Source organism: Artibeus jamaicensis, unplaced genomic scaffold (genome assembly GCF_021234435.1).
Source record: "Artibeus jamaicensis isolate MK-2021 breed Jamaican fruit bat unplaced genomic scaffold, CSHL_Jam_final contig_685, whole genome shotgun sequence".
NCBI lineage: Eukaryota > Metazoa > Chordata > Mammalia > Chiroptera > Phyllostomidae > Artibeus > Artibeus jamaicensis.
Window position 1 is genome coordinate 8,949,154 of NW_026521924.1, and position 18,015 is coordinate 8,967,168.

The 18,015-nt window shown below is 39.5% G+C and overlaps 1 protein-coding gene across 1 annotated transcript in view; it reads left to right on the forward strand.

Moving 5' to 3' along the window:
• The window catches only part of HAO1 (hydroxyacid oxidase 1), a 53,515-nt gene extending 36,750 nt beyond the window's left edge, over positions 1 to 16,765 (forward strand). Inside the window, exons 5-8 of the mRNA XM_037147735.2 lie at positions 5,247 to 5,338; positions 11,945 to 12,103; positions 12,223 to 12,292; positions 16,023 to 16,765. Coding sequence (XP_037003630.2) covers positions 5,247 to 5,338; positions 11,945 to 12,103; positions 12,223 to 12,292; positions 16,023 to 16,093 — 392 coding nt within the window. The 3' untranslated portion in view covers positions 16,094 to 16,765. The remainder of the gene's footprint in view (positions 1 to 5,246; positions 5,339 to 11,944; positions 12,104 to 12,222; positions 12,293 to 16,022) is intronic.
• The last annotated feature ends 1,250 nt before the right edge of the window (positions 16,766 to 18,015 follow it).

Genomic DNA, 18,015 nt, shown 5'->3' on the forward strand with positions numbered 1-18,015 from the left:
TGTTCGTGCTATTTCTGGGAGCTACAGTCAGCTGTAGGTCCTGAGAACATTAACCCGAAGGTTCTGCCTCATCTGTTCATTCATCCATTTACTTAGTCATTCACTCACAGTCACTCCTTCCTAAATATTTATCATGCATACTGTGTGATAGCATTTAAAAAATGATAATAATTTGAGGTTCTTGGTCAAAAGGAGAGCCCATTCCTGTAGGAAAATAATGTGTAAACAAGAATTTGGGTGCAATAAGATGTTACAGGTGCTGAGAAAGAAATCTGTGCAGGATCAGGGTGGGTTTAAAACAATGTGGACAATTACAAGAGTGGGTTAAGAAAGGTTTCATTTTAGAATGAAAGGTGGTGCTTCAGCTTTGCTATGATGTCATAGCAAATGACTCTTGGACTGAACTCATGGCCAAATAAAGCAGTTATGAGTAACAATTAATGAAACATGTAAACTATATTAGAAAATGGAGACTTTATGATGCCTGAGAACTACCAAGGATCTTGATCAGGGAAGCAACCTCATCAGAGGAACATTTTAGAAAAATCACACTTTGTATAATGGATCTAATGGATGGATATGGCAAAATCGGGGTCAGGGAGCACACTTAGGAAACTGTTGTTGCTCAGGCAAGAGATAATTGGGGCTGAGTTGAAGGAAGTAAGAGGCTGTATTGAATTAGAAAATTGGTGGAGTTCCCAGCATTTAATTCGCTCTCATCACAGAGGTGTCCTAGGCAACTGGCTTAAAAACACCAAAAAAGAGTACAGTTTTAGTATAGTCCCACATTTGCCCATGTACAGTGTGGAACAAATATAAACATGAGGTTATTTAATTTTTTAACTAACTTTTCAATTTAAGATTCCCAATATGTATCATTTTCTACAATTCTGTCCCCCAGGGGATGATGGAAATCTGTTGAATCAGACGTTACAATTATGCGTTATGTTAAAAAATATTTTGGCTTCTAGAACTTCATTCTGTGGTCACCTTAGCCTGGGGCCATCATCACCATCACCTCTTCCCTTCTCGTTCGTATGGACTGTGTGACTTGCTTTTAATATTTTCATAACGTTTTGCACATAGTAGACAGCCCAAACGTTTACTGAGTAAAATCCTCAGTGGAAACTATATGAATTTATAAATTAGAGCTCAACAAGAGAAAGAGAGATGGGATGTTAGGCATCTGAAAGAAAATAACTTATTTATACACATACAGTTTACATTATCTAGTTTCTCTGTAACTATTTATTTCATTTATTTAACAAACAAGAGTCATTTCTAGGATAACAACTGCACCAAGGGAGTGCACATGCTCAGTGTGGGGGAGGAGGCGGGAGCCTGCGGGGGGCGGGGGGAGCGATGGGGCGTGGTGTCAGTTCTGGGAAATTCAGTTCTCGCTGTTTCACAGATCTCCATCCAGAAGTCACAGGGACTGAACGAGAGCCACCCATCCTTTCTCATTTTCCTTCTAGCAGAAAGATGCAGGTTATGTTTGCAGCCACAGAAAATCACAGGAAACTGGCAAGATATCAGTGAAATATTCCCCCTTTCCACCATCTTAAGAATTGCATTTTAATGAATGCAAATCGGAGATCAAGATGTAATCTCTTGCTGTGGTTAAACTCTGCCCTTGGAAAACTTTAACACAAACTCCAAACATGTATTTGAGACAGGATTTGGTCTTCGCCAGAACTCACGCTAATGAACAAGTGGCTTTATGAGCAAAAGCATAATGCTTCCTAGAGCTTTCTCTTTTTCTCTAATTAAAAAACTTCTTAAAGCTAGGTTGTCTTACTTCCAGAGTGGCTTTTTGTTTTGCAAAAACTATTCTTTGACTAGCTTTTCTCCTATATCCAGTTATTTTCAAGACACTCTCATAAAACATCCACTCCAGTGTTCCCGGGCTGTTTTTAGACTGCTGCCCTGCGCCTCCATTTGCTTACTCAACTCTCAGGAGGCAGCAGAGTCCCCCGGGGGGGGGGGGGGGGGGAACTCCAAGGGTTTGAGGGCGAATCTTGAGTGTTTACATTTCACTTTGGTATTTTTGATTAAATATAGAAATAATGTATTAATAAGAGAGGAAACTGTTATTTTTTATTGACTCTTTATTTTATTTTCCAATTAAGATAGTGACTGACAAGTGAGCAAATGTGGAATACTATGTTAGTACATTCTGAGAATTAATGAGAAATCAAAGATTCATGAATATGCTCCTAAATCAGAACATTCTGACCCTCTCATTAAGGCAATGTGATTTTCTCTCTAGGTCAATAGAAACTATAAAACTGTGGATGGTGTTTCATTAGTAGCTGCAAAAGGGGCTCCTACCTGCTCACAAATTATTCTTTCTTCCTTTGCTTTGCTACATACTCATGATCTGTCTTCTGGGCAAACTATTTCCTGCATTCCCAGTACTGCCTAGAAAAGGTGGGAACTCACTTGGATGACAGAAGATAATAAACTCTTATTCAAGGAGCATTTACTTCAAATGAAAGGCTGTTTGTAATCTGAATCCTTACGAGGATGGAAATTTTATTGTTATTAACAAAACTCAGACTTGCCAAACCACCCAGCGAGTGACTTTTTCTCCACCTATTCTCCTGTTTAATTTATACTTCCCCCACCAGGTGAGGGAGATAACAGTAGTTAATATTTATCTGATGTTACTCTAAATGCTCATTCAACTAATTTAATCCACAAACTAATCTTATATAAATTATTATCTCCATTTTATGGGCTAGGACAATGATATGCAAAGTGAAGTAACTTGCCACTTATATAATAAGCAGATAAAGGATTCAAATCCATGTGTCTGACTACTAAACCTAAACAGTTACTTTTTTAGACGATGTAGAATCAGTTTATTGATAATATCCAATTTCTCAAAACATAGGGTGCAGCTACACGGGGGTAGACACCTGAATATAAGTTGGAGGATTATATACATTCCCAGTCATGAGGCTCATAAAATATTGCAGTTCGTATATTTTGAATTTTTATTTTTGACTTTTGATTAAATATTTGGGAATCATATATACAACTAGGTAACCAGAGCAGACTACACCAATTTCAAAGTATTTTACATTGTTTGTTAAGATTTATTATGTATTTACCCAGACTTAAAAAAATACCACATGGCACGTCTTTACTAAAATAAAGTATATTATAATTAGTTTATTAGGTAAATTGAGGCAATCAATAAGGCTGATATGTCCAATACAGCAGCCACTTGCCAAATGTGGCTAAGTTAATTAATATTAAAATAAAGGGACAACCCCAGTTTCTCTGTCACACGGCCACATTACCATTACTTCATAGGTGTGTGTGGCTCGTGGCTGCTGTGTGTGGAACTGGGCAGATCTGGAACATTTTTGTCATCAGAGAAAGTTCTGTTGCACTTTATTAAGGCCGTAACTTTAATGGCCATTTTCTAAGCACTTCAAATAATGGTGTACTATTGGGATTCTGGTTCAAAATGTTGGACTAAGTACTTACATAGTCTCTTATCAAACCTAGGCCTCCACTGACATTACAGTACAGAAACCTCCAAACACAGAAGACTTATGACAGCAAAGCAAAGGAAGCTGAGGGGCACAAACAGCAGAGAAATTTTAAGCAGTGTATTAAAGAAATAAAATGTAAGGGAGAGAGTTGCAAGGAGGCAGGGGAAACTATATACAGCAGGATGACTGACAGACTTTGCGTGCCTAACCTGAAAGTGTGGCCAGGATGGGGAATGACAAGTGGAGACTGAAAGCAAAAGGATTCATCAGAGTTTTTCTTATGAAACTATTGCACCAGCCAGCAACCCTATCCCCGCCTCCTTACCTTTTGTGGGCAGCTTAGCATCCTTTCTGTGGAAATGCATGGATGTCTGGGATAACCTGTGGGTAGATAACATTCACAATATGACATGATGCTGTCTTCATTCGGACACTTGAGGAATTTGCAGTCTAACAGCCACATACCTAGTGTTCTTTGCCTTGCCCCACCCGACGTTCCGAGAAAGAATTTCTATTCCAGGCTAAGACTTGGTAGGAATTAAAATGATTTGTGAAATAGCCCAGGAATCCTGTAGTAGTCCCTTAAATATAAATGAAAAAAATAGCATCACAAGGCATATCTGAAACATCAAAACATAAAAGACCAAGATAAGTCTACAGAAAAGCTGATCCTAGAAGAAAGAGATAAGGTAAAAAAATAAATTAAAAAATTCCAAATGATACACTAAGAGAAGTTGAAAATATACCTAAATAAGAAAAGCATGCCATGTAACTAAGATCAGAATATAAAAAGAAGTTACCAAATATTTTGAAAGTATGATTTCTGGAGTTAAGAATGAAATTATTGATTAAACAGTAGACTCAATGGCACTTCCTAAAATGCCAAATGACAAGGCAAGTAGAAGGAAAATATGATTAAATGAAGGAGAGGCTTGAAATCCCATTACAATGTCCAAGGTTTAGCTGACAAGGTCTCAGATGAAAAAGTAAGAGACAGGGAGAAAATTACTGAAGACTGACAATGCGCAAGTGCTGGCATTGTCTAACATACATCATTACACTGAAAACAAACACAGCTCATGACATCTCTTATGAAATTTCAGGAGCAAAAATGTGTGTAAAGAGAGAAGAAACATAAAACAGGTTACTCACAAAGGAATGGAAGTTCAACTGCTTTTAATCTTCTTGTCAACAACAATGGCCATTAGAAGACAAAGGAGTAATGTCTTCAAGATTCTAAGGGAAAAGGATTTCCAGTGTAAAATATTGTGCCTAACTCAACTATTCAAACACTAGAGAAGTTATTTAAGTGACCTGTAAGTTTAGGCTTCTTTTTTAAGGAAGTTATAAAGGAATGCACTGTAAATGAGAACATAAACCAAATGAATTCCTAAACTGGGCAAGAGACCGAACCCCAGGAGAGTTGAAGCAATCCTATAGGGTGACAGGTGGCAGTAGGCTGAGTAACCAGGGCAGATAGAGCAGGAAGTTCGAGGGCTCAGGGTCTGTCTTCAGAAAAGAATAAAATGGTTTAAATAGGTTAGATAGAATAATTGAAACGTTTCAAGAACTTAACGTTCTTGTAGCTCTAACCCTTGGATGTACGTATTCCTATGCTGAGGGTTCCTAGCAAGGTATGTATTTGAGGTTGGATTCCCTTTGACTTGGGCTCTTTGACATATAAACCCAAGCCTTTTGTTAACTAGTCTTTTCTTATAATAATTGTCTTGCTCTTTCTAGGAGATGATGCCAGGGAGGCAGTTAAACATGGTTTGGATGGGATCTTGGTGTCAAATCATGGAGCTCGACAACTGGATGGGGTGCCAGCCACTGTGAGTTGCATCAAAGGCTGAGATTTCTTTTTGGATTTCCCACTTCCATCACAGCTTTATCTCAGTGTCTGCTTCTTCTCTGCATATGGTTTTGTGTGAATGCTTAAGGTAAAATACATGAGTGTGTGAATATATGAGATCTCAGATTTGAAGTTTAGTGGCACACAGCTACCTACATTAGGTCATTAATTAGTCTAAGACATTTATTTGCAAACTTAAAAAGTTAAATAGTAAGTCATTTGTGGGCACAGATTATTCTTGTATTCACAGGTATACTGATTAATATAAAGTAAATAGAAGTATGAAAGAAATGATTATGCTATAACAGTCCAAAGAAGAAGAACTAACAGACAGTTACAGTAATTGCACAAGGCTTTAGTGGAGTTTGAGATCATTGATGCAACCTTGACAGGAAGTGAGCAGGAGGGAAAGACTGCACTTGCCTGTGGGTATGAGGGTTGACAACCTGTAGAGAGATGGTGGATGGCTGGGAAAGGAGATGGACATTGTATGACCCAGGTGAGGGGAGGTAGGTAGGCTGCAACCCAGATCAATCAATCAGAATCTCTGGGTGTTGGGGGAAGAGGCACCAGTAATTCATAAAGCTACCCAGAATATTCTGAAGTACATCTATGGTTTTTATACTGTGCACACTGTGCTAGGCAAATCACAGTAAAAAATCTAGATATGAAAGTAAACTAAACTGGCTGGAAGGTGTGGTACTGAGTTAAAAACTATAAAGGAGAGCAATTAATCCCAAGACCAACAGAGACACGGGCAGATTTTAAGGTCAAGGATTAGGGGCCCAGAAATAGATCAAAGTCATGGAGACAGACACATAACCAGGAGTGGCTTTTAGGGCTCCATGATCCAGAATGGGGTCAGAAGCTGTAGGTGGGATGGGGTATTAAAAAGTAGTTCTCTTTCATGCTACCCATTTGTGGGGACTTTGCTGAAATTCTTTTGGGTGAAGTGATGGTTTTGCCATTGTCTGTCACCTCTGCTATGCCCCCATGTGTACCCCTGTTTTTACAGGTGTAAGCCTAAATGTGGGGTGAGAAAAATGGGATGTGTTTGGGAATAATTCCAAGTAATTCATCTGGTTTACAGTGTCTGGTCAGGGTGGGACAGTATGCCTTCCACAGGTAAGGGAGGAGGTTCTTGAATATGATGAGTCCTTGGATATGCAATAGAAGCACCTTGACTTAGGAACAATGAGTCTCATAAATTGGATTTTGGCATGACAGGAGGTAGGAAGATCAATTAGCTTGCCTGGATAATTATGACAGCCAAGAAAAGAGAGAAGGGCCTGAACTGTGATAGGGCGGAGGGAGTCAATTTCCACTCCAAGCCTTAGTTTCCTCATCTTTTAAAGCTCAAACATCATTAGATTATTTTTTTAGTGCCTTTAAACTTCAACATGCTATAATCTGATTATTATAGGCAAAGTAAGCTAGCCTCATGTAACAAAACTAAACAAATATATTTACCAAACAATGCAGATGGGCTTTCCAGACTACCATTTCTGAACTGCACCAACACATGTATCAGAATCACCAGTCATCATTATTATAATGAGCGGCTTTAATTGGGATGACCAGTTGAATTTATTCAAACAACTGGGAGTAGAGTAGAACAAATAATTTAGTCATGTAGGAGTGGATTATTGTTTTATTGAGCTAGCAGGTTGATTTAGCTAAATCCATATACAGTTGTGTAGATCTTAGAGCAGACTCAATGGCTACAGGGGAATTTTGGGCACACATACCTGTGCTCACAGTTATTCCTAAAGCGCTGATGGTAGGAATGAACCTACCTTTGCACACCATAGGACTACACTTTTAATTTATTTATTTTATTTTTAGAGGATATTTAAATTTTTATTTATTGATTTTAGAGAGAAAGAGGCAGAGGACAGATGGACAGACAGACATTGATTTTTGTTGTTCCACTTATTCATGCATTCATTGATTGATTCTTATATAGGCCCTGACCGGGGATCAAACCCACAACCTTGGCTTATTATGATGACACTCCAACCAACTGAGCTACTGGCCAGGGCCTATACTGTCAATTCAAATCATAAAACTGAAAGTTTTCCACCCTTTCCAATTCAGCCTTCTTTATAGAGACCATATTTTTAGGTGATATTAATGTTGCCTGTGGGTAAATAGAGGTGGAGAGTGAAGAACGCCCTCTGTACAGGGAGAAAAAGTTGGTCACGGCTCCTGGCTTTTTTGCAGATTTATGTCTCTCTTATGTATGAAGACACAGACTTAGTGTGCGGGCCAAATTAAGTTTGTTTTCTAAAAATAAAATCTAAATCTACTGAAATCAAATCTAACTAGATTTTAAGGGGAAAATATCTAAATGGTGTGGTTTATTGCACTCTGGCTGAGGGGATATGGAAACTTATCTAAAAGGGCTTTTTGAGCTGTGGTCTCAGAGACTTTTAAGAAAAACAATGACACTCCCCTCTGCATGCTGTGTGCAAGAGAGGGGATGCTTGCTTGAGTTTTGCCTCATATTTTAGAGTAAATTTAAGGCCCATGATGGTGAGAGAAATATGAAAAAGGATTCCGTTTACATGATGATGTTTTCCCCCACTATGTGGGTTTTGACGTAAGTGGCAAAAGGCTTGAAGAAGGCTGTGTTGTAAAACTTTTCACTAGATACACAGAAAGACTTTCTGTCTGCAGATTCTGTGACATCATAAGTCAAAGCCAAAAAGGCAGAGTGATGTCATGAAAAGAGCACTGAAATAGGAGTCCAGAGTCTTGAGTTCAAGTCCTTGTCATGTTTCTTCAACTTGGGTGAGCAAGTTGCTTAAGCTTTTCAGTCTGAGCTTCTTCGTGGTGTTGCCCTGATTGTAAAAACAATGCAGCTTGACGCTGTGATCTGTCCATTTCTATAAATCAGAGTTCCCTTGGATGGGGAAATACTTATCACTAGGAGTCTTACTTCAGTTTGTCTTACTACCATCCTATTGAAAATGACTGCCAGGCCACTACTCTGCCCAAAAGGAGTTAAAAATTACGTTTATATAAAGGCTTTTACCATCAAGAATATAATGTGACCAAGGTCAATATTTAAGTAATTACTGAACAATATGAGAGAATCAAATCTATTTCCAAAATCCATAGTACTGAACATCTCAAATTGAGGTCTAAACACAGATTCTTCAAAATCTTTGAGCCATAGCAGAATATTTTTTTTCATTTTTGTTTTGATGCTAACTGGACCTAAACTAATTTTAGCTTAAAAAATATGTCATTTTTCCTCACTGATAATTCTTAACTGCAAAACATTTTTATAAAATTAGTATTTGGGTTGCTAAGTCAAGTGTTTCCAAAATTGAGTCCTAGTGCATCTTCTTTGAGATCTAAGAGATTTTCTTTTTCCTTTTAAAAGGGATCCATGCAATTTTGTCTTTGAGAAATACTTGATGTATCATTTAGCTTTTGCTGTATAACAAAGTACTTTGAAGCTTACTGGCCCAAGTTCAATAGCCATTTATGTATGTCACAATTTTGTGAGTTGACAATTTGGCCTGAGTTCAACTAGGAGGCTTTCCTGGTCTTGGCTGGGCTTACTCATATACACCTGTGGTCCACTTCTGGGTCTACTTGGACAGGCTGGTGTAGGATGACCTCAGCAAGATGACTGACAGCTCTGCATTGTCCCACACCTAGCACATTAGCTGGGCTAGTTCTCATGAGGTGGCTGATTTCCCAGAGAGTTAACTGCAAGCATGCAAGGTGTCTTTGGGCTCTAAGCTTAGAACAGACATGTTGCTTTTCTCATGTCCTGTTGGTCAATGGGTGAGGAAATAGACTCTTCTGGCCACATTTCTCCCCTATGATGGGAGGAGCTGAAATGTCACATTACAAGAGAATGAAGATAGGAAGGGAAATAATTGTGGCCACTTTTGCAACTGCAATGAATCAGGGTTTGCCAAAATGGGCCAGATATTTTCGAAGTGGGCTTAGTAGAAACTCCCCAGGGATGCCTGGCGAGGTGTGAGGGGCAAGACAAAAAGGGAAGGATTTATGGGCAGTGGCCTGGACTCTGTCTACTTTGCTTTTAATTAAAGCAACTCTGGTTTTATCTGCTTTTATGTATGTTCAACTGCTTTGGTTTGAAACCTTTAAAAGGTTCCATGTCTAAAATGTCAGAAAGTAGGAATATAGTGATAGATACTCTAGGAAAGTAGAAAGGGGTGAGCTTCCTGTGAGTGGAAATCTGGGAGGGCAGGGAGCATCCTGGAAGAGTGACTTGAGCAGGAAAAGGGAAGAGGAGTTTCTGTGAGTTGGATTCATGTGCGGTTCTTCTTGCATCTCTGATGCTTTATTTTCTGATCTTTTAAACCACCTGGCATAGTGACTTGAATATACCAGGTCCTTGATAAGTGGAGGGATGAATGAGCAATAGTATATTGGGTTCTTACCATATTTTTCTGTATATTAAACCTACTGGAGTTAAGCTCACAGCCAGTTGTCTAAAGAACCAATAAGGAAAGGAAAGCTGAAATGAGTGGTCTCATAGGTAGGTAGCAAGCTGTAAAGAAAGCAACATAAACTAATGGATTTGGCATTTACTTATTTAATCTCCTCTGATCAGAATTATTCTCTGAAATACATGCCCAGCAAAACTGCTGTAAAGGGACAAAAAAAGAGGTGTGGGGGAGGGGAAGGATAGAAATCCTCAGCAACAAATAGCAATAGAACATCCTTGTCCACAGACACATGAGACACCAATCTGGGTTCCGCTTTATAACACAGGACTTACATTTTAAGTATCCTTAACAGTTTCCTTTTAGGCCAGGTTGGGCATGGAAATAACCTAAAGAGGTTTGATTTGCATGACATTGAAAATGTTTATCGAACCCAAACTAGCTAATATTTTTCTTTGGTTCTGGTTTCAAACGGGGAAATGTGCTTAATTATAGCTTGCATCACCCCTCGGAAATTGTAGCGTTTATGTGCTGAGGTAACTGGACTGACTGTAAGAAGAGGACTGTGTATAAGGAAAGGGGCGCATGTAAATGGATCCAGAGCATGTTTGGCAAGTCAGAAAAGCCAAAAGGAAAAGGGGAAAATCACATTACTTGTCAAACATTTAGGGGCCGCGTGCCAAATGTTGCCTTTACTTCCTCCAAATCTGTTGCCAGGCTTGGTCTTCAGCCTTTTACACAAAACTCTTTTACAGTTTAGCCTCTAAAATTTTAGGGGTGAAGTGGGAAAGCCTTTGAGTGATTTCAGCACAATTATTTTGAGGAAAACTATATTTGAATGTGTGGTAGCTTTTTCAGCATGTGTTTTAAATGGGAATTGGATTTAATTTTAGGCTTAAATATGCTGTTATGAATGCGACTAATTTTTACAGATTTTGACCTACAGATCCCCTTGGAATTGCCTTCATTCTCAAGTGCAAAGATTTACATCAAAGTAGCCGACTGTGTCAGCTATTAGTTATTAACTAAATTGGCTATTAGCCACCTATATTCACTATTACCATGTGATGGTATAAAACAAGATTCCAAATTCAATGATTTAAGTCAACAGTAATTTATTTCCATGAAACTCTGTGTGAACTGGAGGTCTGCTGATATGGACTTGGTTCTGTTTAGGTGGCTGTGCTCCCAGTTTCAGGTCCAGCTGGGCTTGGCTAGGCTGGCTCTGCTTCCTGAGTATTTATCCTGGGGCCCAGCTAAAGGGGAAGCATTGCCCAGAGATGCTCCTCCCATGGCATACAGCACAAGTGCAAGAGAAAGTTGAGACCCATGACACTCTGCCACCTCTGCTCATGTTATTGACCAAAGAAGGTTGCAGGGCCAAGGCCAATGTCAAGGACTGGGCAAGTGCACTTTTTTTAAAATAGGACACTACAAAGTTGCCTTGAAAAATAAGTGGGTTCAGAGTGGTGTGAATAATGATGCAATATATCAGGTCAGCCTCTGGGAGGATCTTGTGTTTTCAAGTGATAATAAAAGCCCATCATTCATTGCCAAAGAAGACGAGGGCCTTCAAGGTGCATGTGGTCATATTCCTTTAACAAGAGAAGTATTTTCATGGAGAGTTCTCTAATGTATGGCTGGAGGCAAAGTATGTTGGGCAGGGAAATCAGAGACTAAGTTTTTCTCTAGCCATGTTTGTAGCCACTGCCCTACTCCCGTCTGAGAGTGAATGTTAGCAATTAACTTTCCATGAGTAAACAATATTCAGAATAATTTACATGCACAAGATACTTCATTGACTTTTATGTATTTTATAAAAAATAGATATAAGAGGTCACTAAGTATTTTTAAATTGTGTTTATTTTTTTAAATCATGATCTTTGTATTTGAATTTCAGGAACAGGAAAAATATTGTGAACCCCAAAGGAAAAATAAGCCCCTTAATTCCAAGTTTAGTTTTTTGGATTTTTTCCCCTAGCATGTGCATCTTTTTTTTTTTAATTTCAGGAGTGATTTACTGGTGATTATACATCTACCTACCTTATTTCACTCTGAGCCCTAGTCAGGTGCTCAGCGGGCTGTGGCGGTTGAGTTGGGTGACAATTTTTCATGCAGAGTATCATCACATTATTGACCTCCTATTTCTGCAGATTGATGCCCTGCCAGAAATTGTGGAGGCCGTGGAAGGGAAGGTGGAAGTCTTCCTGGATGGGGGTGTTCGGAAAGGCACTGATGTGCTGAAAGCTCTGGCCCTGGGAGCCAAGGCTGTGTTCGTGGGGAGACCGATCATCTGGGGCTTGGCTTCCCAGGTAATTAGAAGACAAATAAATAAATAAGTATATAAAGGGGGATAACTCAACAGTGAAATGAATATACGAAATAAGCCAGAATGACTTACCTAAAAGATCTGTATCTTTCACTTGCTTAGGGAGAGAAAGGTGTTCAAGATGTCCTGGAGATACTAAAGGAAGAATTTCGGTTGGCCATGGCTCTGAGTGGTAAGACTTGTCATTGCAGATGACAACTTTCTCTTCCTCCAGTGGTCATTAAGCTACACTTCTTGGTGGGGAGGGGTAAATTTGAGGTGGGGAGAAGATGGAATCATTCAGATGGGTACCTTAAGGGTGAATGCTACATCACACTCCTCCTATCTTATAACACATGAGCCATAAATGTAACTGGTTAGTCAATACCTCTACTTGGGTATCTCAGACTCTACCTGTTCAGAATCAAATCGCTAACTTTTCCTATTAAACCTGTTTTACCTGCAGACTCTCCAATCTCAGTTAATGTTCACTCCATTGTCTCAGGTGCTCAGATAAAATATCTTTAGTCATTCTTGACTTTTCTTTTTCTTCATACCCTTATATCCACAGAGGCTCCATCTGCAAAAAAGAGTCAGAATCTGACCTCACCTACCACCTCCACTTCCATCACTCTGGCCAGAGCCATCCTCATCTCTCTTCACCTTGAATATTGTGACAGTCTTTCTGTGTATCCTTCCCATCATCTCTCTTCCCTCAGGTATTACTCTCTATTATTACCTATCTCCTCCTCCCAGCCCATTCAGGATGATCTCTCACGGATTATTTCAGATCACATCACTCTTCTAGTCAGAATCCTCAAATGGCTCTGGATTTACTCAGAGTAAATGCAAAAGTGCTGACTGTGGTGTGCAAGGCCTTTTGTGGTTTGACCTCTGTCACCCCTATGACCTCAACTGCTACTGTCACTGTTGCTTATTCCACCCAGGCTCCATTTATCTTCCTGATGTTCCTTGACTAGGCCAGACATATTTTAGCAGTAGGGCTCTCTCCTCAGATATCTACATGATTAATTCCCTGACATCCTTCAAGTCACACCTCCATTGCGCTTCCTCAATGAATTCCATCCTCACCACCTTGTTTAAAATGCAATTTGTTCCCCATCCACCCACTCAACTTCCAGTTTTCTTTTCCTATTATTTTAAAATATATTTTATTGATTATGATATTGCAGTTGTCCCATTTCCCCCCTTCACTCCTCTCCACCATGCACATCCCCTCCTACCCACATTCCCCTGCTTTAGTTCACGTCCACGGGTCATACATATCTTTGGCTTCTACATGTCCTATACTACTCTTACCCTCCCCCTGTCTATTTTCTCCCCACCGTCTATGCTACTTATTCTCTGTACCTTTTCCCCTTCTCTCCCCTTCTCACTCCCCTGTTGCTAGCCTTCCATGTGATCTCTATTTCTGTGTTTCTGTTCCTGTTCTAGTTGTTTGCTTAGTTTGCTTTTGTTTTTGTTTTAGGTGTGGTTGTTAATAATTGTGAGTTTGCTGTCATTTCACAGTTCATATTTTTATCTTCTTTTTCTTAGATAAATCCCTTTAATATTTCATATAATAAGGGCCTGGTGATAATGAACTGCTTTAACTTAACCTTATCTGAGAAGCACTCTATCTGCCCTTCCATTCTAAATGAAAGCTTTGCAGGATAGAGTAATCTTGGGTGTAGGTCCTTATTTAACTTAACCTTATCTGAGAAGCACTCTATCTGCCCTTCTATTCTAAATGAAAGCTTTGCAGGATAGAGTAATCTTGGGTGTAGGTCCTCGACTTTCATGAGTTGGAATACTTCTTTCCAGCCCCTTCTTGCCTGCAAGGTTTCTTTGGAGAAATCCGCTGACAGTCTTATGGACACTCCTTTGTAGGTAACTGTCTTCTTTTCTCTTGCTGCTTCTAACATTCTCTCCTTATTTTTAATCTTGGTTGATGTAATTGTAATGTACCTTGGTGTGTTCCTCCTTGGGTCCAACTTCTTTGGGACTCTCTGAGCTTCCTGGACTTCCTGGAAGTCTATTTCACTAGCCAGATTTGGAATGTTTTCCTTTAATATTTGTTCAAATACCTTTTCCACTTGTTGCTCTCCCTCTTCTTCTTCTGGTACCCCTATAATTAGGATGCTGGAACATTTGAAGATGTCCTGGATGTTCCTAAGCCTCTCCTCACTTTTTTGAATTCTTGTTTCTTCATTCTTTTCTAGTTGGATGTTTCTTTCTTCATTCTGGTCCACACCATTGATTTGAGTCCCAGTTTCCTTCCTATCACTGTTGGCTCCCTGTACATTTTCTTTTATTTCACTTCATTTTTCATCTAGTTTGGGACCAAATTCAACCAATTCTGTGAGCATCCTGATTACTAGTGTTTTGAACTGTGCATCTGGTAGGTTGGCTATTTCTTATCACTTAGTTGTATTTTTTTCTGGAGCTTTGATCTGTTCTTCCATTGGGGCCATTTTTTTTCATCTTGTTGCTCCTGTTACTTAGGAGGGGTAAGCCATGTCGCTGTGTTGCAGTGCTGTATATAGGAGAGGGGTTCGAGAGGAAACAATGACACTCGTTCTGCTCTCTGCTGGATTTCAGTCCCTTCCCCTGCTTCCCACTAGCAAACTGGGCCCTTCTAGTGCTGATTTCCAGGTGGGTTGGCTTGTGTACAATCTAGGACCCTGTGGGTCTCTCCAATGAACTCTCCTGTGTGGCTGGGAGTTTTTCTTGCTGCTGCCACAACCCCCACAGGTGTTTTCAATTGGTAGTTTAAGGCTTTATTTCCATGCACTGAAGCTCTGGGTTATGAGATCTGTCTCGCTCCCCAATTGTTCCTCCCAGTTTATCTGCGCACGAATGTGGGACTACCCACTCTGCCAGCTACCACCGTAGCCTTGCCCACCAGCTGCAGCCTTGCCGGCCCTGGTCCTCCAGCCACCACCTTGCTGCCAGTCCTCTCTGAGTGCTGGTTTCCACCCCTCCTACATGTCTGGATGAGTGTGTCTTCTTTAACTCCTTGGTTATCAAACTTCCATACAGTTTGATTTTGTCAGTTGTGGTTGTTTTTTGTTTTTAAATTGTTATTGTCCTTTTGGTTGTGGGAGGAGGTACAGCATGTCTACCTACACCTCTATCTTGGCCAGAAGTTCCCTATTATTATTTCATCATTTTACCATAGCACTTCTCACCTTCTATAGGTCATCTGTCATATGCTTCACTTTTTAAATTACATGCATTATGTATTATCTCTTTCCTCTCTAGAATATAAGAGGCTCAGGGCAGGGATCTTGGTCTGTTGTCTTCAATGCAGTGTTTCTAGTGTCTAGAGCAGTGCCTGACACATAAACAGTGTTTTGCAGGATGAATGAACAAATAAATAAGCACCATTATTTCTAGTAAGTGTTTTGAATTTTACTCAGATGGACCACTAGATGCAAAGAATAACCTTGAGTTAATTATCAACTCCCCCACTTTCGAAGGTAATGAGGGTTTCTTTCTCTGCGATCCCTGTCACCCAGATTGTCCCCATGGAATAGAATCTCCAGGATCCATGGTCTGCTCACTACTGTGCATGGCCTGTGTGGACACAGCCTACGTGAGAAGAATGCTGTTCTGTGAATCCTCACTATGCATTTTTAATTTGCTACAGACATATCCTAAAACAGAGCTTTCAGCCACCAACTCTCTATTAAATGTGGCAGAAAGAATACACTCTTTGTGTTAATAAAAATATGTGCCAGTCATTTTGTGTTAAGGACTGTTTAGGTAATAAAAATGGTCTCATGCCACATAAGATTTGGCAAGGCTACCGTGAATCATAAACCTTACATTTGTCAAGTTTTACATTCCTTGGGAAAACGATTACCTGCCTGATTATTATTGCATTCATTTCATATTAAATGTATGCATTATTTTTTCAGGGTGCCAGAATGTGAAAGTCATCGACAAGACATTGGTGAGGAAAAATCCTTTGGCCCTTTCCAAGATCTGACAGTGCACAATATTTTCCCATCTGTATTATTTTTTTTCAGCATGTATTACTTGACAAAGAGACACTGTGCAGAGGGTGACCACAGTCTGCAATTCCCCACTTTGATACAAAGGGTGTCGTTCTTCTCCAACAAAATAGCAATCCCTTTTAGTTCATTGCTTTTGACTTTTCAATGGGTGTCCTAGGAACTTTTTAGAAAGAAATGGACCTGCATCCTGGAAATATATTAACAGTTAAAAAGAAAACATTGGAAATGTTAGAGAACGTCATCTTTTGGCAGGCTAAAGTGCTGAAAAACAAAAGATACCCTTTGGTCAAATCGGAGGTAGCTAATGCTAAGGTGAAAAGATAATGATCTCACTGTTTATTAACCTGCATTGTGTTTAGATTTCCTTAAAACAATGTTCCTAAATTGTAAGCTCAGGTTCAAAAGGATGGACATGTCTGGCAAAAATGGGGGAACTTGGATTCCTACCACTGAGTAGGTAGCACTTGGCAGAATTGGGATGAGTAGGTGGTAATTGGTGATTTTCTAGATACTGTGTAACCCCCTAAGCTATGTTACTTCTTTGAATGTGGTTTTCCATTCACATCTTTAGTGTTTGAATATTTTGTAATATAGTTTGCTTTTAATCAGAAAAAATAAAGTATTAGCTGAAAAAGAATGTATCTGGTCCATTTGTAACAATATGGAATTCAACCATTTTAACCTCTGAATGCTAATTAGTTCCCCCAGGCATACACCATTAATTCTCATACCTCCTAGTTCCTCTTCTTTATTCTTTATTCTTTTTGCTTCTTTCCATTGACAGCCATGTACAGAGGCAGCTACATTATTTGTGCGGGTCACACCCAATGAAAATGCCAGCTCCTTGTTCAAAAAGAAGGAAAAACCTTTTTTTCTTTCTTTCACAGTTTCTCTTTTATTTGCTATTCAAAGTCACTCACAGGGCAAGTGACTCTCACCTCACAGGTACCTGGGAACCACCCTGTGATAAGCCCCTCACTCCTCTGTGCCCAGGTCCAGGACCTGTGGGGTGGAGGGTGGCCTATCACTGAGCAGATGGGTGAGCCAGCAGCCAAGAACTTTTCTAGAGAAGGTGGGGAGATAGTGGGAGATGAGACAATGTGTGATTCTAGGCTCCAAGCCCCCTTTGGCCTTTCTCTATAAAACATGAACTAAAAAATGGAATTATTAAGGATTTCAAGCCAACAGCCACAGAAGGTTAAACCCAAGCAGAAGGCCTCCTTCTGAGTGTGGGGTCCTGTTCAACTTCATTTCTTGCATGTCCACCGTGCCCTGGTCACATGACTTTTAGATTTATTCCCAAACCAGTCATATGATAGATTGTAAGTGAACTTGATAGCCAGAGTAATTTTGAAATTGATTTTTCACCGTCTCCCTGGTTGTTCAACCACTGTGAAGTATTGAGTGAAACAATTGATAAAAACACCATCTTAAAATAGGATTGTTATATTTTATTTTATTGTTTAATCATTAAGGATTTCTCTTTGTGTCACCCTCTCTCTCCTCCCTCTCACTCCCTCTCTCTTTCTTTAAAAGCTAGGGACTTCCAAAATACTATGGTGGACACAAAAATTCATCTTTTGTTCTGAAATCATATTTAATTCCTCTGATAAAAAAGAATCATTTAGCCCTGGCATGGTAGTTTGGTCAGAACATTGTCCAGATATACCAAAGTCGCAGGTTTGATTCCTGGTCAGGGCATACATAAGAATCAACCAATAAATGTATAAATAAGTGAAACAAGAAATCAAAGTATTGTGTATAGTGAAGTAAACCAGTCAGAGAAACACAAATACCATATGATTTCACTTACACGTGGAATTTAATAAACAAAATAAACAAACCTAATAGAAATAGACTCATATATACAGAAAACAGACAGCTGTCAGAGGGG